Raw genomic sequence first — 25,386 nt, 5'->3', positions numbered from 1 at the left:
TAACATTTATCAGAAAACGTATTTTATTTTGAATTTTAATGGAACGGAAATGAAAGGCTTATTCTCATGAGCTTGACAGAAGCGCACCGCTCAGTCTTCTGTTGAGCTGGACGCGCAGCAGAGGGGTCATCATGGCACCACTTGGACTAAAAGCCGTCGTTGGAGAAAGTAAGAACTGATTATTTTGTTTATAAGAATATTTTTACTTTTGTAAAACGAGCATGTTGACAAAGGCATCATCCACAGCTGATGTAATGATTGTTATCCCACGGACATGGAAAGTATTGTATAGGCATGAAGGGCTACCACAAACCTTTACCGTGAGATGAGCACTGCTTGAGTGATGTACATGCTTTGATGATTGATGGTAACATAGACCTGTGCAGCTCCTGCCGGCACTTGTTTATTCTGGGATGTCCGACGCGCTAAAGAAGCACAGTCGGTCGAAGCAGCGGCTCTGTGGATGGTTGTTTCTCCAGATTTTATTGCCAGTGACATTAAGTCTACAAATACGAAGTTGTCTGGTTGTGTTCTGCTAGACTTTAATGGAAGTTTATGTGTTTGCTGACTTTGTTTTGGCGCTTGCCTTTGTAGCCTGTATGAGCCCAGTGCTGGTCCTGGTTTGGTGTAAATCCTGCCTCGCTAATCTTTGCCTGTGTGGATTAAGTGCTGTGACATCATTGTCAGGGGAGGAGAGGTGCAGGGGGAAGATCCGACGCTGACAGCCACACTAACAACTCACCAAGCGTTTGCACTGTCAGCTGCACATGGTCCGTCATTAAACATTATGCAGTCATGATTTCAGGCTGCAGGTCATGATGGGACTAAAGATGCGCACTGAGCCTCCATCAGCGGTTTGTGACCCACCGTGCTGGAGTTTTGTAAGCAGATGTAATGAATGACACACTCTAACAGTTGCACCACTGATAAAGGTATCTTCTCAGGAGATTTTATAACGATTATAATAACAATGTTGACAAATACTGTACGTTAATAAACAATTAATGTCCTTATATCTGCGTATAACCTCATTATAGTGTGTTACAAACCATTTACTGTTAATAAATGCTAAATATAGGGACTTAAAGTTAAGTGTCACCTCTCAGTCTCAGTGTGAGATTAAAAATGCTGCCTCTTTCTAATGAGGCAGGGTTGTTGTTTTTTAATAACGGTTAATTAATTCTAAAACTAATGACTTTACTGATGGTTAATAATTATAAATACATACTCTACAATACAAATATTTCCCAGGTCCAGCCTAAGATGTCATCAAGAACAGATTTTTGGTGCCTATGTTGTGAAAAATTCTACTGGCTGGTGTTTATCCCAGTTGTTATTATCGGTAATAAATTGATAAATGCTTCGTGATAGAGTGTTAATTAAATCATTTTGGTTCACCAACCTTAGATTTAGCAACCTTTGTACAACTTGGCAACTCAAAAGTTGTTTTCATTAATGGTTTGTAACTCTGAAGTTTTAGTCAATAACACCAGGTGATCCCTGTGCAGCGGTTGATGATATTTCTGGTTTTAGTATTTGTCTGCTTAATGCAGGCTGTCGTATGAATTCACAGTCGTATCAATCATGTGAATCTTGTGGAAATCTCTGTGCTCATTCAGAAAAAGGATAAATTCATGTTCCAAGTATAAACATGAAAGGATAAATCATTTTTGTTGTGGCATCCAGTTAATAGATCGATTTGGCAGTCTGCAGATCTCCCAGAAACTAAACGCATCAAATATTTAGCTTGTCATTCTCTAGAAGCTAACACATGCTGTCCAGGGAACAGGGACTCATTCGACTGTGGCTAATGCAGAGCTGCTCAGAGCTGATCAGTTCTACAGTAATGACAGTGAAAAATATCAATTTTCATGACAGTGTTTATTGAAAAAAAAATGAAGTGAAACAGAAGTGCTGTCATATCAAGAATTTATTTTTTCAAAAGTCAATTCATGCTAAAGATACAGTATTATGTGGAACTGTAGATATGGAGATAAACTATTTCTGATGACTACGTGTTACTCTGATATTGCCATTCAAAGGTTTGCCAGGGATTTTCTTCAAGGATAATGCTGAGATTTTTGTACCTGGGCCTTATTTTCCCGTGTTTTTGGATGTAAATGATTGATAAGGACAAACAACACTAGTGAGCAAGAGTGGTATATCCAGCAACCACGAAACAGCACAGCAGTGTTAAAAACAGGGGCTTTGATTGTGTCAGATTACATCCACTATAAGTGCTTATTTTTGCCACTGCCAGGTTCCGATTGTCATTGTAAGTGTCAGGCAGCATTATGGATATTATTCCTACAATTTTTTTTTATTTAAAAAAAAAGTCAAATCCTTTGCTGTGGTCAAAGACATTTTATGTATATTCAGGTTTTCCATCTGTCCTTACGTCAGTCTATCTGAACTGTCCCATTGTAAACGAGAAATCTCAGGGAATTTCTTCAAAATTGGTACAAATGTTCACTTGGACAGGATGAACTGGTTAGAATTTGGTGGTCAAAGGCCAAAGGTCAAGGTCACTGTTACCATACCAAAGACATTTTTGGCCATAACTGAAGAATTCATAAGCTAATGATGACACAATTTACCAAAAATGTCTAATAGGATAAAATAATGAAGTGATGACATTTTATAGCCATAATGGTCAAAGGTCAATTTCACTTTGACATGATAATGTTCTGCCTCCTCAACCAATATTATTACTCAACACTGTAACTGGGTGGGTGATATGGCTGAAATCGTCTGTCATAGTATATGGAATTTTATATCACAATAACGGTATATATCACAGTAATTGTTCTGTAAAGTCAAGTGGTAGAAGAGGTTGCTCGTATTTCCACCTCCAGCGATGACCGTCAGGTGACCCCACCTGTGTTTGATTTTCTAAATCCAAACCATGTTCACACTGTAGAAGTTGCACCCTTTTGAGTGAGGAGTTCTCCCTCATCTTGGGTTGGTTGGGATGTCTCCTCCTGCTCTGCGTTTACAAGTTCACTCTCCTTGTCCATGTTTGTTCTCTGCTCCTTGTTGTCAGATGAACACGTGTCAGTCTCAAATGTTGTAACTGCCAAGTACTTTGTGACAAATAAATAACTCAACAGCATATACAACAAATAAATTACTGAACAACAGAAATAAAAACCCTCACCAGTTCAGGTTTGGTGGGTGAGGGTTGAACACAGTCCCAGCACACATCTGCGCTCCTCGAATGACAGGCACACAGAGAGGGGTGGTAAGAGACAGACAGGGATGCTCAATGCTGTACAGATTTTTTTCATGCTCACCGGCCCGTTTCTCCCAGTCTGAGAGGAGAGAGAGAGAGCGAGAGGGAGAGCAGGACGAGGAGGGGCTGAGCGGATCTATGTGCTGCATGCTGCTCTGAATGAAATGATGTAAGATTTTACCATTTTACGGCTTCCGCAGCTTCACTTACCACGGAGTCCACCAGCAAAAATACTGACATCGCCACTCTGCCATTGTAACTACATTGTGGTCAAAGGGGGTATATCGCAAAATTCTGTCATCAGGGTTCAAGTTATGTTGCTGCCATGGCACATATGATCTACAGTTGTTCAGTGCAGCCTGCCACAGCAGCATTGATCCTGCGGCGGAATCGGCATTGTCAAATACCAGTTGACACATTTCTACCATCGCACGGTACATACTGTCATATCGCCCAACCCTGCTCAGGAACAGAAGGGGAGACTGTGACCATATTTCCTGCAACCTGACAGCCATTTATCACCTCTGTTCAAAGCATAATCTGTATAAAAAGATGGAGGTAGCCTGGACCAACGGAGGTCTGGAGCTCAGTTTTGAAGCACAGTGTGGGCGGCTCAGCCTTCGCCGTCTTGGCAGGGCCTGACTCCGCCTTTTTCCTGGCTAATCCAAAACTGGGCAAATAGGTGGGTGATTGGAGCTGTGGTGGGCAGAAGGAAACCTGGTTGCTGAAACACGCCCACCTGCCTTGAAGCTACCAAGCTAGCTTAGGCTAAGAAGCGATGCTATAACAACAACAACTTGAAATGATGATTTATCTGTTGTTGAGATTATAGTAGACCTGCTTAAGAAAGCTAAAACTATTTGAAAAATATATAATTGTGATAATTTACAATACTATATTTTGTCAAGACTTGCAGAAATTTTGCCAGCATTACCATGAATCAACTTAACATAACTTGAATTACAAGTCATTTATTTGGATGTCACTTGATTATACTTTTAATGGGTTAACAATAAGAAGCTAAGATACATGTGGTGGTAGCTATTTATAGTTTTTATCAGAAGTGTTTTAATGTTACTGACCCACATAGCATCATATCATTAAATAATTGTACCATTCAAGAACTGCCTGTACAGTTATCACAAAGGGGGAAATTAGCTATAAAGACCAAAACCATTATTAGTACTAGGCTGTAAAAATGTTTATTTCTGCTGGGCACTGTAACATTAGTCTGTGGGGATTTACTCACTTTTGGAGCCAGCCTCAAGTGGCCATTTGAGGAACTTAAGTTTTTGCCACCTTGATGTTGGCTTAATTTTTCAGCCCTGGAAGTTGCCGCTTGGTTCAAAGCCACCAGACTCCTTTTACAAAAACAGTAATTTTACCTCACAGGAGTTTCTGTTCTACCGCTGCCTCGATCTGTCAGCGTGTTCTGTTATTGTGTGGTATTACAATGGTATAACACAATAAAAAACAGACACATAACAGATCTAGGCAGCAGTAGACCAGGTCAAATTATAGTTTGTTTCATTGGAGTCTGGTAGCTTTCAGGAGAGCAATAAAATGGCAGTTTCTGGTGAAACAAAAAGGATTTTACTCTTTAACAAAAAGGTCAGTGTCTGAAGGAATCGTATCCATAATGTTGCCAGACATTTATAATATAACAATCTAAACGTGTCAGTGGCAAAAGCAAGCATTTATGCCTCATGGTTTACATTGCAGTACTCCTATTGCAGTAACACCCCAAAACATGGGAAAATAAGCCTCAGATTCAAAATCACAGTTATCCTTCAGGGCCATAGGTATTATAGGAGTTAAAGGTCCATGGTGAGGTCCAATTTGCCAAGGGCCCTGAGGCAAAAATGAGCTGTGGCACTCCCGCATGTTGTAATTTGGTTAAACACAAATATATTTAGGAAAATACATAAGCATTTTGACACAGCCACTCAACAAGTACTGCAGATTCGCCTTAAGGGCTCCTGAGCGCCTGGAGTCCCACAGAAGTTGCCTGTCTGTTAAAAAAAACTGTACAAAACTGATTGATATGCACTAAATCAAGTTAGATAATCTGTTAGTGTCAATATGTCACTGTTGTGCCTCCACACCAGCTACAGCCAGGGCCACAGCACAGACTGTATATAAATATGAATTTCTCTCCATCTGTTCTTTGTCTTTTACCAACAGTCATGTGTATTACTTTGGCATATCACCTTATTGGAAAAGAATATTATGCTGATTCTGATAATAGCTTTTCTATGCAACTGGACACGGCAGTGCTTGCAGCGGGCCTGTAGGGAATTGAGTGTTTACAGCTAGTTACTGTGATAAAATACTGTATTATAAACCTGGATTAGACAGAACTATCTGCTGCAGCAGCAGCAGCAGCAGCCTGTCGTTGTTTATCCTGCTTATGAAAGTTGCTTGTCAGTTCTCACATTCCTTCACAACACCTCCACCTAATCCTGATGACTAATTGGATAAACAGGACCATTCACTGATGTAAACATCGTTTAGACTCCCATCAGGGCCTGGCTGACTGGAGGCTGGGTTTTGGAATAGCTGATCCACCTTTCTGAAAATGTTTTTTATGATAAGTCATATAAATTTTGTTAAATTGCCTCAGTGTCATGATGCTGTCCCTACAACATCTCAGGAGCAGCTCTGAAACGTGAAATGTCATCCCTCCACCCCTCCTCACTGCCCTCTACAGAAACAGGACATGTTAACTTGTTTTGGAGGATGAGTGTGTGCATGTGTGTGTGTGTGTGTGTGTGTGAGAGAGAGAGAGAGGGGGAGAGAGAGAGACGTCACATCCGCTGACACAGAAACGGCTCAGAATGGTGGATGGGGTAAGAGGATTGGGAGCAGATTAGATGCAGTGATTGCAGTGGGCCCTTCATGTTCAGGCTGACAGACTGGACAGGACTTAAAACCCCAGTGGGGAAAATGGGGACGCTGCTCATCAACACAAGTGACAGGATGTTGTGAAATGTGGGATTCTATCTCTTAAACATCAGTTTGATTCACACCTCAGGAGCTGACTTACCTCTCCATGTTATTCTCTCTCTCTAATATTGATTATATTACATTATAAATGGTATTATTTAGCTGCTGTGAGCTATGCTGCTGCACAGTTTCAGGATCGTGTTGTTCCTCTGTCCCTCTGTTTTCCCTCTGTCCAGTTATTGCAGCTGTGTAGGCGTGTTCTTTTGGTTTTTTTTCCTCGTGGAAAAGGATTTGCACAATCTCATTGTCATGAGATAGTACATGCGTGTTCAGTGTGTGAAGTTACTGTTATCAAGGCTGTCACATTGAGAGCACAGTATTTAGGTGTTGTTTTCAGGTTTGTTTTCCTTGAACTCTTCTAGTGGGGATGGCATGATATTTGCAGAAACTGGGCTAACACACAGATTTCTTTTTTAGCAATACTGACAGAATCACAAATCTGTACCTTTTTAGAGAAACCTTACATTATCCGTAATTATTCCACTCTTTTTGCAGTCTGACATTATAAAATGATATATTGCACATCCATGGTGCCACTTATTAAATAAATTCTTCTTAAGTTTCCACAAACTAATTGCTTTTTAGCAACTATTTCATACTCAGAGAGTGGGAGAAATGGGGAGATCAATAGGGACTCAGTGAGTATTTTGCCCTGGGCCCACCAGGGTTATTCCAGCAGAGTCAAAGTCAACATTACACATTTACATGTTAGATTTATTGGCAAAATATGTTTAAATGTATGTTTACTCTAACAGCTGCCTGTTGTTTGGTTACTCTGCTTATTCCATAGTTCATTTCATGTGCTTTGTAATTCGCTAAAATCAGATTTAAAATATGAATGTGAGCTCTCTAAAACCAAGCAGGCTATTGTTATTTTCATTTTGATACATACATTATGCCTGTTCACGGTAAATCAATCAATCATCTGAGGTTTGAAACTGAACTGTTCAGAATAATTTTGTTATGTGAAGCTCTTCAGGTTTTATGTTGATGTGAAGTGTAAATACATTTTCTGTCTGTACAGAGATAATGAACAATGTCATCAAGAAGGCAAGAGAAAAAGGGAAATGGAAGGTAATGTTCTTACGATCACTCCCCTCTAATCCTGGAGTTGAATATTAACACAGTCAGTTATATATTAAAATACAATACTGCTTTGTGCAACTGCTCTAGGTGCTGGTGGTAGACAAGATGAGTATGAGGATGATTTCCTCCTGCTGTAAGATGACTGACATCATGTCCGAAGGAATCACCAGTAAGTACAACCACCCAGGTCACCTCAGGTCACTTCAGCTGTAGCTGTAAAGTCAGTTTGACCACTTTAAGTGCAGCTAGATTTAATTTAGTTCTGCTCAAAGAAGCTGTTAACACCCCCTGACGTGTGGATGTTTAATGTCTGGAATGTTTTCAATTGAAATATTTATGGATATTGATGCATGGGAAGAGGAATAATGGTGGAGGAAAGAAGCTTTGTTGAAACATTAGCTTGCATATAGTAAACATGCTGTTTAAATATTAAATGTCTTTAATGTGTATTTATGAAAGTGCACCTTCAGAAATAAAGAGAGTCAGGAAAAATTACAACTTGTGATTTTATGCCAGAACTATTTGTTGATAAAAACCGTTCAGCCCAGCATTTCTTTGCCTTCTGTGTGAAGACTATGTGGAGGGCATAGTTGCAATTTAATCAAGACAAACTAAAATACTGGCTTTAGTATTGATTATTGTTGTTTTCCTGTCCTGTTCAGTTGTAGAAGACATAACCAAGCGGCGTGAGCCTCTGCCCAGCATGGAGGCCATCTACCTGATCACGCCCTCAGATGAGGTAAACGATACAGCTCCTCCACAGCCTGTTTATAATGCTATGGTACAGAACCACTGATGTCTCATTGAATCTCTGCATCCTGCAGTGTTTTGAAATTCTGTCCAGCAAATGAAAAGTGTGGCTTTTCAGTCATCTGAATGCTTCAAGTGGCTGTTAAAGTTAGTTTGTGAGGAGGGGCAGTAGTAGGAAATGTGCTGGGTTATTATGAAATATTTCTTTCCACTAACTTTGTGAACAGAATGATGAACCGTCAGTTCATAAGCCAACACATTGTTCTCTGCTGTCTCAGTCTGTTGAGGGTCTGATCGATGACTTCAGAGACCCACAGTCTCCAAGGTACCGAGCTGCTCACGTCTTCTTCACTGACAGTAAGTAAATCCATTCCACACCAGCAAAATGTAGATGCAACATTCACAAACTCAAAGCTCATCTAGCTCATCTTTTGAAATACACAAATCCAGTTACATGTTAGGAGTTACTTAAAATAATGTTTCCATAGGGAATCCCAACCGGAGGACTTAGACGTCTTCACAGGTCTAAGATTTTGGACCCCGTTTGAATCGGATCCATGGAAATCATACCTGAATCCAACATGCTTAAATTCAGTTCAAAAAATGAGGCCTAATTTGAAAATGACTCAAAGATAGTCAGACCTGATCTGAATAAACCTGAGATAGACCCTGTCCAAAATGTGGTGAACATGAATAGACCCGGACGGAGGAAGATCAACACTTGCACCAGACCAGTTTACAAGCAACCTTGATCGAAAAGACCAGCAGCAGTTCCTCATAGTGACTCTGCTCTTATCCACTTGGGTAGGGGAGACTGTGGACAGCTGCAGCACTTTTGGCATTTCTGTCAGTTTGGACTGGACCAACCAAACTTTTACATATTAAAACTACATATGTTTGATAATTATAGTAGCATTTACAGATGTTTACATATGACATATCATTCACAATTTTTTATCTGGATGGAAGAATTCAGATGTTGCTACTGAGCCCAAACCAGGGAACATGGATCAGGAACTGAAACATTATAAATATGTTAAATTTCACTAATTAACTTTTTGCTTTTTGTCTCAATAAGCATAGCATTCTGAAAATGTGCATTGTTTTACAATAACATTATAGTATTTTTAATTTATACGATAATATTACTGTATAATTTATTTATTTTGTAATATTTATCGAAGAACAGTTATTGAGTTTTGGTTTGCATACAACATAGGCCTACGTTAAGTAAAAAATAGGCACATTCAATCTATAGGCAAATACATCATAAGACTATCAAATGCTAACAAAAAATATAATAAAAATTTATGTTGATGTTGATACATGCCAACCATGCCACTTAGAAGAAGAAATAAGACTTGTTGCAACCGTCCTCAGTCTCCCTTATTAAGCAACCGTCAATCTGACATTAGTCCTACATAAAAAGCACATTTTCCTCAGTCCTGTGAATGTGATGCCTCTGCTGATGCACAAGGCTCTTCCAAAAAAAAAAAAAAACACAGGTTCATCAAGCGAAAACGTTGAACCTGGCTCATCTTCAGCTGTGATGCAATGCAACATCATCTGGTGAGGCACTTACAGAGGCTAATGCAATATGTGTAGGCACACATTCCTGGTACAACTGTAGGTGCCTTTTTTACATGAATGGCATATTTATACTATTGACCTGGTAATGGTTGTGAGGAAAGATGAAGCGATAACTTTCCAGAGATGTAAAATCCTGCCTTGTAGCACTGTAGTGCACTGTGCAGTGTTTTGGTATCTGATAAACCTTCAGACTCACAGATCTGTTATTAGACTGGACTTGTAGACGGGGCCTCTAACACCTCTGGGTGGTGCTGCATCCTACTTTTCCCATAATGCAATGTTCTTTCAAACTCCCTGTCCCACTTTTGTGTGGCAGCCTACACACTGATCTACATGAACAAGCTTATTTCCTCTATCAATATTAGGTGAAATAAAATATATAGAATATACATATAGAAAATATGTCATATTTTCCAATTTAAGAAAGTGACAATGTTCAAAATTGACATAACATCGACACTTTGTTATCTAACTACCGATTGTCTGAGTCAGTCACCATATTTTTCTCTGACTTTCTGCAGCGATCCCAGACTCCTTGTTTGGACTGTTGACCAAATCCCGCGCCTCCAAAGCCATGAAGGCCTTGACTGAGATCCATGTCGCCTTTCTGCCCTATGAATCACAGGTAAGACACTGTCTAGACTGTGATTAGACCATGGCTGTCACTGATAACCATCTACCTCAGATATGATGAATGAGGTTTGGAAGGATGTCAGCCGACAGTGTGTAAAACCAGCAGGGAAAAACCTGCCTCCTGTGTTACTTTGAGCTGATTTTATGTCCATGGTGAGGTGTTTGGCATGTTCTTGTTGCATTTTTTTTAACCGTGTGGATACTGCAGGTCATCACTTAGGAGCTATATGAACACTTGCATGGACGCAATAACTTACGTTTATGATTAATATATTTTTTGTATCAATAAATGTCATCTCCAACATCAGCTGTCCCTTCATCGGGTCTTGAGGTACAGACCTCATTAATGACCAGACTTCCATTATTACAACAAAAGTAAACAAAGGCAACACCCACCAGTTGCTTCGGGTGCTGTTGTTGTTCATATCAACCAGAAACAATGACTGCAACCTTTTTTTTTTGTTTTTTTTGTTTTTTTTTGTTCTATATCCTGTTAGCACTGTGTACAGACACAAGCTGATCACTCACATGTGCACACAGTCTGTTAAAAACACAGCATTACTGATAAACATGTTCAACACTGTGTGTTACTGTTCTTGATGATGAAGACATCTGGATGGGGGTTTGTCATGTAACAGGCTGGAGGACGATGAGTTGTCATTTGTAGTCAGTGGTTGTCCCTGCGTTGTTGGTCAAAACACACACACATTTGCGAGTGGTAATTCAGTTGAACTGGACACACATTGTCTCTGATGCGTGGGCCTTATATGTGTTTTACTAAGCATCCAACATCCAAAGGAAGCTCTTGTTCAGATTGTGTTCATGGTGGATGTGAGTGTGCGTGTCTGTGCATACAAATAGGGGCTTGCACAGACACAGCCTATTCCTAGGTCAGCAGCAATGACCAGTTGTGCTTTATTTTAATGTGGCGATTACTGTTTCTCTTTTCTTTTTTCCTTTTTTCTTTTATTCCTCAGCGCCGGCAACAGCCAGAACCAGAGGCATTTATGTTTTCAGGATGTCCGTCCATCCTGCTCTCGAAAACGTAATATCTCAGTGACACCTTGAGGGAATTTCTTCAGACATTCAATTGGACTCAAAGATGAACTATTTAGAATGTGGTGGTCAAAGGTCAAAGGTCACTGTGACCTCACGAAACACATTTTTGGCCATAACTCACAAATTCATACGCTAATTATGACACAATTTAACACAAATGTCTAATGGGATAAAATGACGAGGTGATGACATTTGTATCCGAACGGTCAAAGGTCAACTTCGCTGTGACATCATGATGTCACAAAAACGCTTCTGGCCATTATTCAATGCTGTAACTCAGGAGATTGTGACCATATTCCCTGGTACTTGGCTGCTTGGTGGAGGCAAACAATAGCATGTATTGCAACATCTGAGAACGGCCCATTACCATCTCTGAGTTGCCCCCTTGTCACTTACATTCCAAGAGAAGCCAGTTGGATATACGTCTGTAGTTGGCTATAACACCAAGTTTATTTATTACATCAGTTGTTTTGTCTGACAACTTTGCAAGGAAAGGATCAATTAAGATATAATGGTGGGGAGGAGCAGGCCCCCAGCCCGTGCTATTGGAAAAGTCAGAGCTAAATGTCCTAAGCAAAATCTGAATATATTAATCCCCCTCCCCACCTCCACCTGGCCCTGTGATAATGACACAGGTCCTCAACAGAGGGAAGAACAGTGCTGAAGAGGAGCAGACTGACAGTGTTTTGTGTTGGATCAGCTTTAGTCGTCAATCCTCTGCTGCTGTCCCATAGTTTTAATCCTGAGAGGGCGGTGTCATACCAGCCCCACACCCACCGCCCTCTTCTCATCCCTTTACCTCATTGGCTGACGGGGCCAGTGCTCGTACTCTGCAGGCAATGGGAGCACAGATGAGATGTGTGACAGGAGAAGGCACAGGGATTGTTATCTTGTAAGTAACAGATGGGTGCATGTGTACTTGCTGTTTGTAAGTGAGTGTGTGTGGAAAACAGTTTAATTAGTGTCAGCCTTTGACTGCCAGTGCAAGTCCGTAAAGCCAGAAGCTTCTCAAACCCAGTATGTTTTCATTTATTAGGTTATCTTTAACCATTTTCAAGCCGGACACTAAAACTCTTTATCAAATCTGAATATATTAATCAACCCATCCCCCAACCTGACTAAACATACAGGTCGTTTTTTTCAACCCTCTGATACGACCTATAGGGGAGTCTCGACCTATAGGTGTACCGGACCTTAGCTGTCATGGTTACAGCAATAAACAAGCGGACTGTACCAAGAGCGGCGTACCTACCTTCGTCACCATGGTTTCTATAATAACAGTCATGGCTTGATTAGGTTCAGGAAAAGATGGTGACTTGGGTTAAAATAAGTACTTCAGTGTTTTGTCATGGTTACAATAATAACAACCTGGTTAACTTTGTTTTTGTCAAACATGGAGAACAGAAACAACATTTTCCTGTGTTTTGTTGACCCATCCATCCACCCCAACCTCCTCTTGACGTGGACTTTGTCGCTCTATAAACTACATCACAACCAGTATCGCAGTAATCAATCTACATGCTGGAGACAGGAATAAAGTTGAGCTTGAACCTTAGCATGTCTCTCTGTCATGTCCCACATGTCCAGGTCTTCTCCCTGGGTAAAGTTGATGCCTTTCAGGACTTCTACAGCCCCTTCAAGGCTGATGTGAAGAATAACATGCTGGAGCGCTGTGCTGAGCAGATCGCCACCCTCTGCGCAACACTCAAAGAGTATCCTGGAGTCCGATACAGAGGGTGAGACCTGCCAACCTAATATTCATAGAACTTTTTTTTTTTTTTTTGCTGATTAGAAAATGCTTTCAGCTTTAGTTCCAATTCGCAAACTGTTATTCTACTTCAACAGCAATTCTTCTCAGGAAATTATGATCAATAGACACATCAGCAGCATTCCCAGATTAAAAAAAGCTGTTTGTGTGATGCTGTTTGTGTGTGTGTGTGTGTGTGTGTGTTTGTGTTGGTTCAGGGAGTACAAAGACTGTGCAGTTCTGGCCCAGATGCTTCAGGAGAAGCTGGATGGTTACAAGGCTGATGACCCCACCCTGGGGGAGGTAGGGAAGTGGAGCTAAACGAATAAATTACTAGTGATGAAAACCAGATGCATCAAACTTCAGGGAATACATTGCCCAACACTCACATAATGTTATATATGACCAACATCACTCTGGCACAATCTGCCATTGGTGACAGGTTACAATTCATACATTAATTATTTGCAAATACGTTACAGTTTGATCTGCTCTCAAGAAAAATGCATGTCAATCAACAGCTGTAGCTATTATAGTATATAAAGAAAGGGAGGCGTGGATAACATAACTTTTGACCAGATATGGACTGCTGCAGAAATATAACTGTCAGTCCTCCACAGCGTATGTGCAGTGTTTTGTGTCTGTTCTGATGCCTCCAGGGTCCAGACAAGTCTCGTACTCAGCTGCTCATTCTGGACCGTGGCTTTGACCCCGTGTCTCCTCTCCTGCATGAGCTCACGCTGCAGGCCATGGCCTACGACCTGCTGGGCATCGAGAATGATGTCTACAGGTAAAGACACCACAGCCCAGGGTGCACCTTCCAAGTATTTCTCTTTTATTTTGTTGGTTTATTATTGTGACTGTCACTTACTTTGGGTTATACATTTCAGTGGTATTTGGGTCTATTCAACCCAGATGTCCCAGCCAATATAAAACAACATTGCCCCTATCTTAGTACAAGGAAGAGGCCAAAAAGGTTAATGCACTAACATAAAGATTATAAAATTCTTCAGTGTAGATCTGCATTGGAAAAGCATTTAATTTCTGGCTTATTTTGGAATTTATTTTAACAAACAGAATACTCTCTCTCTGTTGGATCCACACTCAGACCAAACCTCTCTTGCCCTCTCTGTCAGTTTTGAGACCAGTGGGATGGGAGAGACCAGAATGAAGGAGGTACTGCTGGATGAGGACGATGACCTGTGGCTGTCCCTGAGACACAAACACATCGCTGAGGTGTCAACGTGAGTGGCCTTGACCCCCACCTCACATAGCATGGATAAACAAACACAGCAGCAACCTCCTCTACTAATAACCTAAACCCTCCGTCAAAGCCTGCTGACTTTCTTTGTTCTTTTCTTTCTTTCTTCTCTCGTCCTCACAGGGCTGTGACTCGTTCTCTGAAAGAATTCTCTGCCAGCAAAAAGATGAATACAGGAGAAAAGGTAGAGGACGCACTGTGTCTCTGTGCTCTGGTTTCAGGATCTGTCACTGTGTTTCTGCTCCCAGCCGTCCTTCACATACAGAAACGAAAAAGGAGCCAAAGTGTCAGGCAGAAGTCCTGTGCTTTGCTTTGATTTTTACTTTGACTACAAGCAAAAGTAAGATTGTGGTTGAAGACACCTTGTCACTGAAAATATACTTAAACAAAACATTTGTTTTTCTAACTTCCTGAAACTGGGCACCTGCCAAACAATGGGACGAATTCGCTTTGGTGTACATAGAAATCCATGTCTTGTTGCTTTTGCTCTGCTTGTTCATACTCTATAGGCCAAAAACACATAATTTTGAATCATGTAGTCTTTCATTTACCAAGGCAACAGTGACTGCTCAATAATTAATGGGCATTTCTTTTCAATGAGATGACATCATAGTACTGTGTATTAGAAAATGGCTGGAGGTTAGAAGATGGTGCCTAAAGGTAACCAGTGAGATTTAAGCATCTTTTTTGATTATAAAATGGGTCTCGGTTCTATATAAATACTGTAAAAGTATCATAACACTTCAAATATTGCCTATAAAGTAAAAATAAAAATAAGATATGGAACCTTTAAGATTTGGTTATAGATTACAAAACATAAGAAATAATATAATGACAAAAATCCTTTTTTGAAAGAAATGAGCCAAGAACTCAAAAAGCATTTTTAGTTAACGTGCAAAACTATAAAAATTTCTCCAAGCTTAATTAGCAATTGGCAGGAAACACAATGCTCAAGAGAGAGAAGCTACATTAAAATCAGTGCTGTATGAGAAGGCTAGTAGGGGCACCAGGTTTTAGTCCAGGGGGCCACACAACCACCAGTATACCAACAGTATAAGAAAGTAATTTTCAGTGTCTTGTGAAGCCAACAAAAACCTAGAGACCCAAAAGTACTCAGTGTATTCTCTATTACCATGCACTTTGATGACTGGAATGTACAACCCTGTTTCCAAAGAAGCTGGGACACTGTGTAAAATGTAAATAAAAACAGAATGCTGTTGCAAATCATGTAAACCCATATTTAACTGAAAACAGAACAATGACAACATATCAAATGTTGAAATGCTGAAATGTTATTGTTTTATGAAAAATATCTGCTTGATTTGAATATGATGCCGGCAACACGTTTCACTGAAGATATTATGTAAAGACGACATCTGTAACTCACCTCTTTCACCATTAATAAACTATATCACTCATCTGTATCTTTCAGACCACCATGAAGGAGCTGTCTCAGATGCTGAAGAAGATGCCTCAGTATCAGAAGGAGCTGAGCAAGGTCAGAGCTGAAGTGTTACTGTACATCTGTAGTTACTGCACGTTGTCATGGTTCTCAGTAAAGGGACTCAAGAGCAGAACCCAAGGGGCAGACGTTAAAGCAAAGAGTCTTTACTGAGAAAAACCCCCTGTGGTCAGGTACATCCTGTTTAGTTGTTCTTGAGATGTGTCTGAACTTGACTGGAGTCCACCTGTGGAAAACTGAACTGACTGGACATTTTAGGACAGTTTAGGAAGGTGTAAGGTCCCTCAGTCCACTCTGCATGTCAGAATAAAAAGCAAGCTACTGAGTCCAAAGAACTCTCTGTGGACCTCTATGATTAAATTGTGCTAAGGCTAGATCAGGGCAAGGGAATGAAACCATTTCTAAAGCTTTGAGCATTTCTGGGAGCACAGTGGCCACATTAATAAAGGAGTTTGGAACCAGGCACGAAGAAAAAGCTTTTGTGGTCTGACGAGATAAAAATGCTCATCACCGAGCTCATACCACCTCTATGGCAGGATCATGGGGGATGCTATTGGCTTGGAATTAAAGGATGAATGCAGCAAAATACAGAGAGGCTCTTGAAGAAACCCTTATCCAGAGTGCACATGACCTGAAACATAGAGTATAGATATTACTGGAACTAATTGTCCTTGAGTGGCCCAGCCAAAGCCCAGACTTAAAAACCAGAGAACCTCTGTGGAGAGACCTGAAGATGGCACACACACATCCTGTCCAATCTGACAGAGCTTGAGACAATTTGCCTGGAAGAATGGGATAAACTGCCCAGACCCAGGTCTGCAAAGCTTGTAGAGACTTACCCAAGAAGACTGGAAGCTGTTTTTGCTGCCAAAGGGACTTCAAAATTCTGAATTAAGGATCTGAATACTTAAATACTATACTGTACTTACTATAAATGTGAAACTGCAGTTCTTTTTAATTTTAATACATTTTCTAAACTTTCTGAAAATTCATTTTGAATTTGATATTATGGGTTATCAGCTGGCAGTTTAATAGGTACACTTAACTAAAACTAATGCAATGTCAACAGTCCCACAGTAAGTTTCTTTCATGAAGCTTATAATGTTCAATTTCTACTTTAACTGTCTTAGAGGAGTATTTGCTGTATTGCATTATACAGAGAGGTATTTCTGTTATTCAGCCTAACCTCGTTGATATAAATGAGGTGGACAAAATATTAGAAACACCTGTCTGTGTAACACAATACAATTAAACAAGCACCACAAACTGCAGCCTGCACAATGAACATAAAGTTAAATCTATATCTCTCTCAAAAATAGTTCAGAGGCTCAGAAACCACTTTTTATACACTGGGCATTGCACATTTCTTGGGACACATACATGAACCCTGAAAAACATACTTCTTGATATATTGTAATATTGTTTTCAGCAGATTATCTTCTGTGTGTCAAACTCACGAACAGTGTCTCTTCTCTCTGACCTCAGTATTCAACCCATCTCCACCTGGCTGAGGACTGTATGAACCGTTACCAGGGCACTGTGGACAAACTGTGTCGTGTCGAACAGGTAAATCAGAGACACCTCTGGTATTTAGTTCGATCGGTCTCTAGATACCATTCATTCCCTCACCATACACCATTCTTCCACAATAATGTGGAAGAATGGTGTAAGTGAGGGAAAAGAGCAACAGTTGCATTCCAATGTAAACAACTAATGACACGATGCATGTATGACTGGTGTGGAATATGTGATTATTTGATTTCTTTCCACAACATTGACACCAATCTCATGTCTGTGTATTGAGTCTGTAGCTGAAGTCAGGATGTTGTTAGCCAGGTGCACCACCCAGGGTGGCTAGAAAGAGCTGAAGTAGAGGTGTACGTGCTTGGTTTGAGCTGTCAGAGTTCAACAGGTTTCTTCAGTGTCAGAGAAATTCAGTGACAGTTGTGCATCCAGGTACATTGCAGAGAAGAACTGCTGGTGGCTAATCAGGCATATTTGTAATGCTGGGGAAAAATGATGAGACAAAATGTGAACAACAGGTTCATGTCAAGTCAAGTCATGTTGAACCTCGGCCTTCTCTGTCCTCTATTGTTTTCAAGGATCTGGCAATGGGCACAGATGCAGAGGGAGAGAAGATCAAGGATCCCATGAGGCTCATCGTACCCGTTCTGCTGGACGCCAACGTCAGTGTCACTGACAAGATCCGCATCATCCTGCTCTACATCTTCTACAAGAACGGTCAGCTGTCCACTCCTGTTGTTATTCATATCAGTTTCATATTTGGAAGGAGGGAAATTCCTGCACTATGATGAGAAAAGAGGAAAAGTTTTAAAACTGAGACGTTGTTCTGGTGTCTTAACATAAATATTTAATCTGAATCTTAACATGTGTACGCATTCATGTTTTGTTCTTCTGTTTTTAATCCATTCTCAGTTCGCCCCGTGTTGGCATGCATTGTACCACATTTGCACATGTGCATGCTCTCATGCATGTGTGTGTGTGTTGCATGTATGGACTGAAACTCTATGGTGCATGTGTTTGTGTGTTTGTATGTGTGTGTCAGGGGTGACTGAGGAGAACCTGTGTAAGCTCCTTCAGCATGCCAACATCCCACCAGAGGACAGTGACATCATTTCCAACATGGCCCACATGGGCGTTCCTATTGTCTCTGAGGTGAGCTGCTCTGGCCCACAGCCTCAGTGTCTCACTGTAACATTAGCCTTAGACAGCTTGTCCCCCATGTCCTTAATGCTTCTGCAGGGTGTCATGAAACTTTCTTCCATACTTCCTGCTCTGCATAATACAGCCAAGTGTTTCTTAAAGCCACTGTTTCAAATGGACAATTTGTACATGATTCCTCAATCTCAAATATTTTGAGCTACACAGCTCAAATGTCCACACAACTACGTTTTCATTTTTAAAACACATCTCTTCTGCTACGTTTACTCCTGTCGTGCAGACTATTCCAGAGTTTCCAAGTGCCGAAAACAAAGACTTTTGGAAAAGCTGCTGGACCCGTTTTAGTTTGAAAACTCCAGGGTCACATTGTAGTCTGGACGGACAGAAACAGAGACCCTGGAGTATTCAGTGACATAGATACCACTCCCTGATTGGATCTAATCAGCCTTGACTACCAGTGTTCTTGAAAGCAACATGAGTAACAAATTACAGGTGTTACTGACCTTGTTGTCTTTACTACCAGCTGTTGTTCAGTAAAATTCTGCATCTTAACGCTACAACTGTCTTTGCTGTTCCTCGTTCATATTTTGGACATAATAAACCTCCAGCAGACTCCAGTGAACATGTTTGTTGGGGTTTGTTGGGGCTAATTTATAGGACGTAACCCAAACTGATTCCAGATGACTCCAGTCTGAACTGGAAACTTTTCAAAAGACAGTCACTTTCAACTTACCTGTATGCAAACAACAATTCTTTCTAAATAAGTGAAACTGCTTGAGATAAGTGTCTTCACCTCAGCCCAGGAGATGATGGCCACTTTTAGTAAGAAAAAAATGATGTGAACGCTGAATGAGCCTGAATAAGTTAAAACTGAAATCTGGTACATTATGTTAGAAATGACTCTTCCAAGGTTTCATTGAGTCGATCTGCTGATGTGAATAGTGAAAGTGCATGAGTTTCTGGTGTCGTTTGTTCACAGGGCACAGTCAAGAAAGCCAAGAAGCCGGACCGTAAAGAACGAATCAGTGAGCAGACCTATCAGCTCTCCAGGTGGACTCCTCTTGTCAAGGATCTCATTGAGGTACTTGTCATGTGCTATGGCTACATGCTACTGTTGGAGATTAGTACTATGTACCTTTAACTACTACATACAAACAACTTAAAAATATTAACATATCATATTATATCTAGTACTGATCTTGTCGTGTCAATGTTGTGTCAACTGTTTCCTCGACTGATAAACCTTATTGTGCTTTGCTTCTATGTTTAAAGAAGAAAAAACAAAAAAAAAAAACAAACATTACATTTTAAAAAGGCAGTTAGTGGCCATGTGTGTTAATAAGTCCAATTCCCTCACATAAGAAAGGTCCCATATTGTATAAAGCGAGATTTCCATTGTATTTTTTTTTTTTGTAATTATAAAGCAGGTCTAAGTTCCATATTAATACTGTGAAAGTATCAAAGCCTCAGTCCACAGAGTGGACAGTCTGTATTCAGAAACTGAGCCTTAAAAGGAGTCATCAGGACTTCTGGACCTTTGTGATGTCACAACAAAGCAGTCACCCCCCTCAGCCATGCCCCGAGCCCCGCCCACCTGGACCCACCATCCAACCTTGCAGGATTTGGTTTCTCTGTGTGTTTACCTGAAATCTGTTTTTATTGGATCACTCAGACTGAGATCGAAACACTGAAAGTGGAGCTCTGACTTGTATTTTTTCTAACAGAAAAGCTTCTTGGTAGTGAATCACTGCAAAGAAGGCAGAGAATGAATGAATAATGTTGTAATGTCAGCTGTAGGAAGGTGCAGGTATTCTCTCGACTAGTAGAATGGTCACGTGTCTTACTAACCATATCCTGTAATGAGTTCAATTACAAAGGAGCACAGTGAATAGTTAGAAATATAAATCCTGTCCTAATGAGGCTTTGGTATTTAGTATTTTGGGTGAGAACTGTAACGTTGGGGAGTCTGTCAGTGCTGCAAACTGTAGTAACATATTTACTTGTGTATGTGTTCCCATAGGATGCCATCGAGGACAAACTTGACCCCAAGCAGTACCCATACATTTCCCAGCGACAAGTGTCTTCCAAATCCAGTGCTCCATCAAGGTGTGTAGTCTTTTATTGCACAGTGCTGTGTTTCAGAGAACGCATTGCTTCAATAGATGGCTTCAATAACTGAAAGATAACATTGAGTAGACTGGAACCATACCAGAAAAATGCTTTATCTATTTCCATTTTTCTCATCACCCAGTGCTCGCTATGGCAACTGGCACAAGAACAGGGGCCCCACAGAGATAAAGACGGGGCCCAGGATCATCATCTTCATTATTGGAGGGATGACGTATAGCGAGATGCGTTGTGTGTATGAGGTCACCCAGGCCAATGGCAAGTGGGAGGCCCTAATTGGTAAGAAAGAGAGCTCACCGGGTATTTTTACCATGTACTGTACATCATTATACTCATCCCCAGGAGTACTACTCAGCCTGTTAAAACAGTTGTATACTGTCCCCCTGTGGCTCTGGAGGAGCTTTATCAAATCTGAGAAAATAACCCTGATGATGTCCCAGTGATGTCATCAGTTTGGGCTTGGTGACAGCAAATTTAAAACCGTGAGTCTGAAACTGGAGGTATGGAGTTAGACAGACATGGGCACTGACCTGGCATTAGATGCTATCAGGCTGCAGTATAGGAAGTGCTGGATCCAGATTTTTTTGTAGTTCCACCTATATGAGTGAGAGTGGCCAAGATCTTTGGTGCCTAATTTTCAACTTTCAAACCTTTCTTTTAAAAAGTGTTTTCTTCACAAGTCCCTCAACTTTACACAAATACAATAGTGAATTGGTCCATTGTGCCTTTATATTCTATTGTTTTCATTTGAGAAGTACAGGTAATAGTGTATCCATAAGAAAAAACATTATCTTGCAGACTTAGGTGGAAAACGTTTCTGTGCAGCTGAGTCATCAGGGCCTGACCTCTGTGTAAAGGCATTAGAGCTGATATGTTGAGACTCAGAGGAAATCGATACAGTGTCAGGTACAGGAAGGAGGAGAAAACGAGTGAATCTGCAAAATTACCTGCAGTTCTTTCAGCCCCCAGGATGACCCATTTGTCAGACTTTAGACTTTATTAGAGTTTTTTTTTACACTTTATTTGCCTGTAGTCACAGCGATCTCTCAGGACTTTTATTTGGCAGCATTAGGTAACTTTTCAAAAAGACCTCTCTAAATTCCTATTTCTGTCGTGATCTGTCTGATTGTGTATCTTATGTGACAAACAAGGTTCCACCAGGATTCAGTCCTTGCTGAGCTTTCAGGCTTTTGTCCCCTTTAGGTTCCACCCACATTCTCACCCCCCCTAAGTACCTACATGAACTACAGCACCCAGACTTCTTGGACCCCAGTGCCCCGCCAGAGGGCACAGAGGAGCCGCCTGCAGAATGAAAAGACTCTTGGAAGTAAATACACAGGTCATAGTGTGATTTGTGAATAACTGTCCCCCCACATCAACCCACCTGCCCATGTGTCTCACCTGTGAACCACTGATCCCTGCAGTATTTCCTGTCATTTTTACTGGCCCCCAAATTCTGCTGTATTGTCTGTGAAGTAACTGACTGTGGTCCTCCTTTTATATGTACATCTTGAAGGAATACCTCAGTGATTTGGTAGACAGTCTCGTTGGAGCCATTCATGGTATTGACATAAAAACGCACAAAATACACAAACTTATAGGAGAGAGATCAAGGAGGCAGGTGGATGCAGCTGGAGGAGGCAGTGGCAGCACCTCTCCACCTCACCTTCCACTGAGGACGCACAGAAGAGGCCGCAAAACTTTTGACATTAGTAAGCTGATATGTTGGATTATGCTAGTTATTTTCAGGCATTATAAACCATTACAAACAATGCAATCATGGATGGATTATGATATCCACCAGAGGTGAGAGTAAGTCACATATGTGCAGGCCATTCGAGTCATATGCCTCAGTCAAGTCTGAGGTCATGAATAGTAAATAGTCAAGTCAAATCTTTTATCAGTGTTTTTCAAGTAGGTCTTACATCCTCTGACTTGAGTCACATGACTCAGCTCACCTCTGCTGACCCCTTCCAGACCCCTGTGCCACTGGGGGGGGGGGTCTGTTCGGTAATCCATCACTACATGCAATGAAACCCACCAATGACCTTTATTATGAGTGATCAGTTAAGTTTTTAAGGAAATAGCTAAAATAGAGATGAATGTGATCCTTAGAATATTCTAGCATTTCCTCACACAGGTAAATTGACTACATGTCTACTTGCTTTTTTTTTACCTGTCGGGTTAAGAAGAATTTTTATGAATCCTGAGGTTAGCTAATTTTTCTCAAACCACTGTCCTGTACAGCAATCTATAACTCTTGTTTTTCACCTTGTTGCTCGGTTTCTTTAAAAAAAAAAACCCTTTCGTAGTCATGTTTTTCAGTTCATGTGTAGTTCAAGAAAATCTTCATGAATGTCTCAGTACTATATATACTACTATATAGTGTTATAAACAGGGGATTTACTGTTTTGTTGTCAACTTAATCACTGTCCAACCAACACCAACCAACCATGAATGAGAGGATCTTTTTCCTTATACATAAACATATACATATAAGTGGTGTAGTTATCTTAGTTGTCCATGCAAGCATGGATAGGTGGGTACATAGGTTACAGGATCACATGATAACACAGGATTCGTGTTCACTGTGGCACATCTACATATGGCAACTGCATTATGGTTACGATCACAGTTAAAACTGTGTTTAAGATATGGTTGGGAACTTATGGACCAATAACAAGGACAGCTGGGTCACTTGTATGGCCCAACAGGTGCAACAGATATGACAGGTAAGTCAGGGAGATGTCAGTCCAGCCTAGGTTGTACGTTCCTGAGAAGCGGACACATCAGGGGACATGCTGTCTGTGGAAAAACCTGTGGGGTGGACTGCAGACATGTAGGGGCTTTATTTGCAAATCTCTGATGGGATGCAAACTCCAGTCCACCCAAACTTCCACCCCCTTGATTTTAGCCTCGCTACAGTACATACAGTAATGTCTCCACAGGCTGGCTCTGGATGTGAATCATGAGCTAATCGTCGAGTGTAATTCCTAGAGACACAGGGCTGATCTTCTGTGATACCAGCATGTTCCCAGAACTGTTCTCAGCAATTAACCTGTTCTCTACAATCACACGATATTATCACAAACAGGAATGAAACTTAAAATTTCACCTATTTGGGCAATTAGATGACCAGTAAAACACGTGGCATTCCTTCAAGTGTGTAGATTATTATCATGGACTGACTTGGTCACTGAAATCACTTGACTGAAAAGTGATCATACATCCTCTTGTGTCTTTCAGGATCAACTGAAATCTTCACCCCGTCTCGCCTTCTACAAGTCCTCAGAAACTTAGAGAAAGAAGAGCAGACCAGCTAAGAAGCTCCTGTAGTGCTCCCTCCTCAGCCCTCCACAGAAACCATGACTCCCCCTTCCTACCCCTCCCCAGCATGACACATCAAATATACACTTGATGTTGTACGCCAGTCAGTTGCTGTTTCAACCCGAAGCTATGTTTTAAATTCCCTCTGTTTATCGGAAGAGAATACATTTTGTGTTGAACGTTAGTCGGTGTATATTGTGGGATGAGCATTTCTTTGGTAATGCATGTGTATCAGTTTAAATGAATGGATGAGATTCAGGGAGAGTGAGGAATTCACTTGGACAACAATTCCACTGCTTCACAGTTACAATGGAACACAGGTTTTCTTCGGAGAATCATGGATCTGGTGCATGTTCACTTCTACTGTGATCCCCCCCCCCCCCCGCCCCCCCACACCAATACACAACTTTTCTCTTTTATTATGATGCTCCATGTCAGTTTGTAGCGCTCTCCACACTATAGCAACCACACAACACTGTACAAATAATCAGTATCATAGTCATGTGTCTGACCTTGGAAATGCCTATGTGCTCTGATGGTGTTTTTAGCTGTAGATGAATCATTTGACAGATAAATATACAGTATAGGCAGATAGTCACTTGTGCATTGTCTCAATACTCAGCAGTGTTTCTGGCATCGTATTTTTGTCCTGTAGAGATTCAGTTTCCTTTTACTTCTCCATGTTTGACCATCATTTTGTCATTGATTATTGTTGTATAGTGCTTTACTGTAACTAGTAATCCACTGTGTATGAACAGAGCAGTCAGTATTATCACAAGTCTTTGTTTTTATGTCCACATACATGAAGAAAACTTTCTGCAGGATGTGTGTGTTTTAAGCTTCCATTAAGCTCTTCAGTTAGTCTCTGTTGAGATCGGCTCTCCACCCTGAGAACATGAAAGAGTCTGGAACGATTGTGCTTACATAGTCAATTCTAGTGGTGCAATTTTATTATTTAATTATTTGTCAGTAGCCCAAAATCATAATTTGAAAACACAATGCAAAAATCCTACACATTGTCCACAGCACGTACTCACTGTATTAATGAATAATTGAACACCTAAGGACTCAAATGTGGTTATTATTGTAGACAGCTGATGCACAGTGTGCAGGGTTTCTGCACTGAAGAGCTTCAGTCTAAAGGAAAAAGCAAATAAATAAAAAAACATGCACGAATAGAAAGTACCAAAAGTGAAATTATGATGGGTTGAAGTAACAAAAATCAACTGATAGAAACTGTGATGATAAAAATGGGTGTGAAATGAAAAATGGACTAAAGTGATGTAATTGATTTAAAGCCGACTTGATTAAAACAGTCATGATATGATGAAAACAGTTGTGTGTTTCATGTTTCATCACTTTCTTTGTCTTACATTCATCATTCAGAACATAAAATTTATCATTTATCATTTCAGGACAGTGGC

General features: G+C 40.7%; 1 protein-coding gene across 3 annotated transcripts; it reads left to right on the top strand.

The window, feature by feature from the left end:
* Nucleotides 1-57: 57 nt before the first annotated feature.
* Nucleotides 58-25,295, top strand: stxbp1b (syntaxin binding protein 1b). Of its 3 annotated transcripts, none has more exons than XM_071481846.1 (20): nucleotides 58-168; nucleotides 7,263-7,312; nucleotides 7,412-7,493; nucleotides 7,987-8,063; nucleotides 8,353-8,431; nucleotides 10,186-10,289; nucleotides 12,944-13,092; nucleotides 13,322-13,406; nucleotides 13,763-13,893; nucleotides 14,240-14,347; nucleotides 14,488-14,548; nucleotides 15,797-15,862; nucleotides 17,312-17,392; nucleotides 17,929-18,067; nucleotides 18,393-18,502; nucleotides 19,488-19,589; nucleotides 20,529-20,614; nucleotides 20,760-20,914; nucleotides 21,839-21,974; nucleotides 23,882-24,018. In XM_071481846.1, exons 1-19 carry the CDS (start codon nucleotides 132-134, stop codon nucleotides 21,946-21,948), a joined length of 1,812 nt encoding a protein of 603 aa, XP_071337947.1. In that variant the 5' UTR covers nucleotides 58-131; the 3' UTR covers nucleotides 21,949-21,974; nucleotides 23,882-24,018. The 3 variants fall into 3 exon arrangements, with proteins under 3 accessions (XP_071337947.1, XP_071337946.1, XP_071337948.1); XM_071481845.1 differs by having other exon boundaries at nucleotides 59-168; nucleotides 21,839-21,962; nucleotides 23,882-25,295; XM_071481847.1 differs by lacking the exon at nucleotides 21,839-21,974 and having other exon boundaries at nucleotides 60-168; nucleotides 23,882-25,295.
* The last annotated feature ends 91 nt before the right edge of the window (nucleotides 25,296-25,386 follow it).

Source organism: Trachinotus anak, unplaced genomic scaffold (genome assembly GCF_046630095.1).
Source record: "Trachinotus anak isolate AG129_WGS33_773 ecotype Australia unplaced genomic scaffold, CSIRO_AGI_Tana_v1 ptg000008l, whole genome shotgun sequence".
NCBI lineage: Eukaryota > Metazoa > Chordata > Actinopteri > Carangiformes > Carangidae > Trachinotus > Trachinotus anak.
Note: the sequence above shows the minus strand (reverse complement) of the source record. Positions and strands in the feature narration are given on the sequence as shown.

Excerpts from the sequence above, each read along its gene's own strand:
- stxbp1b (XM_071481845.1), top strand. The coding sequence starts at position 132 with ATGGCACCACTTGGACTAAAAGCCGTCGTTGGAGAAA. Across the intron at positions 13,407-13,762 it reads ATGACCCCACCCTGGGGGAG|GGTCCAGACAAGTCTCGTAC; the intron begins GTAGGGAAGTGG and ends TGATGCCTCCAG. Across the intron at positions 13,894-14,239 it reads ATCGAGAATGATGTCTACAG|TTTTGAGACCAGTGGGATGG; the intron begins GTAAAGACACCA and ends CCTCTCTGTCAG.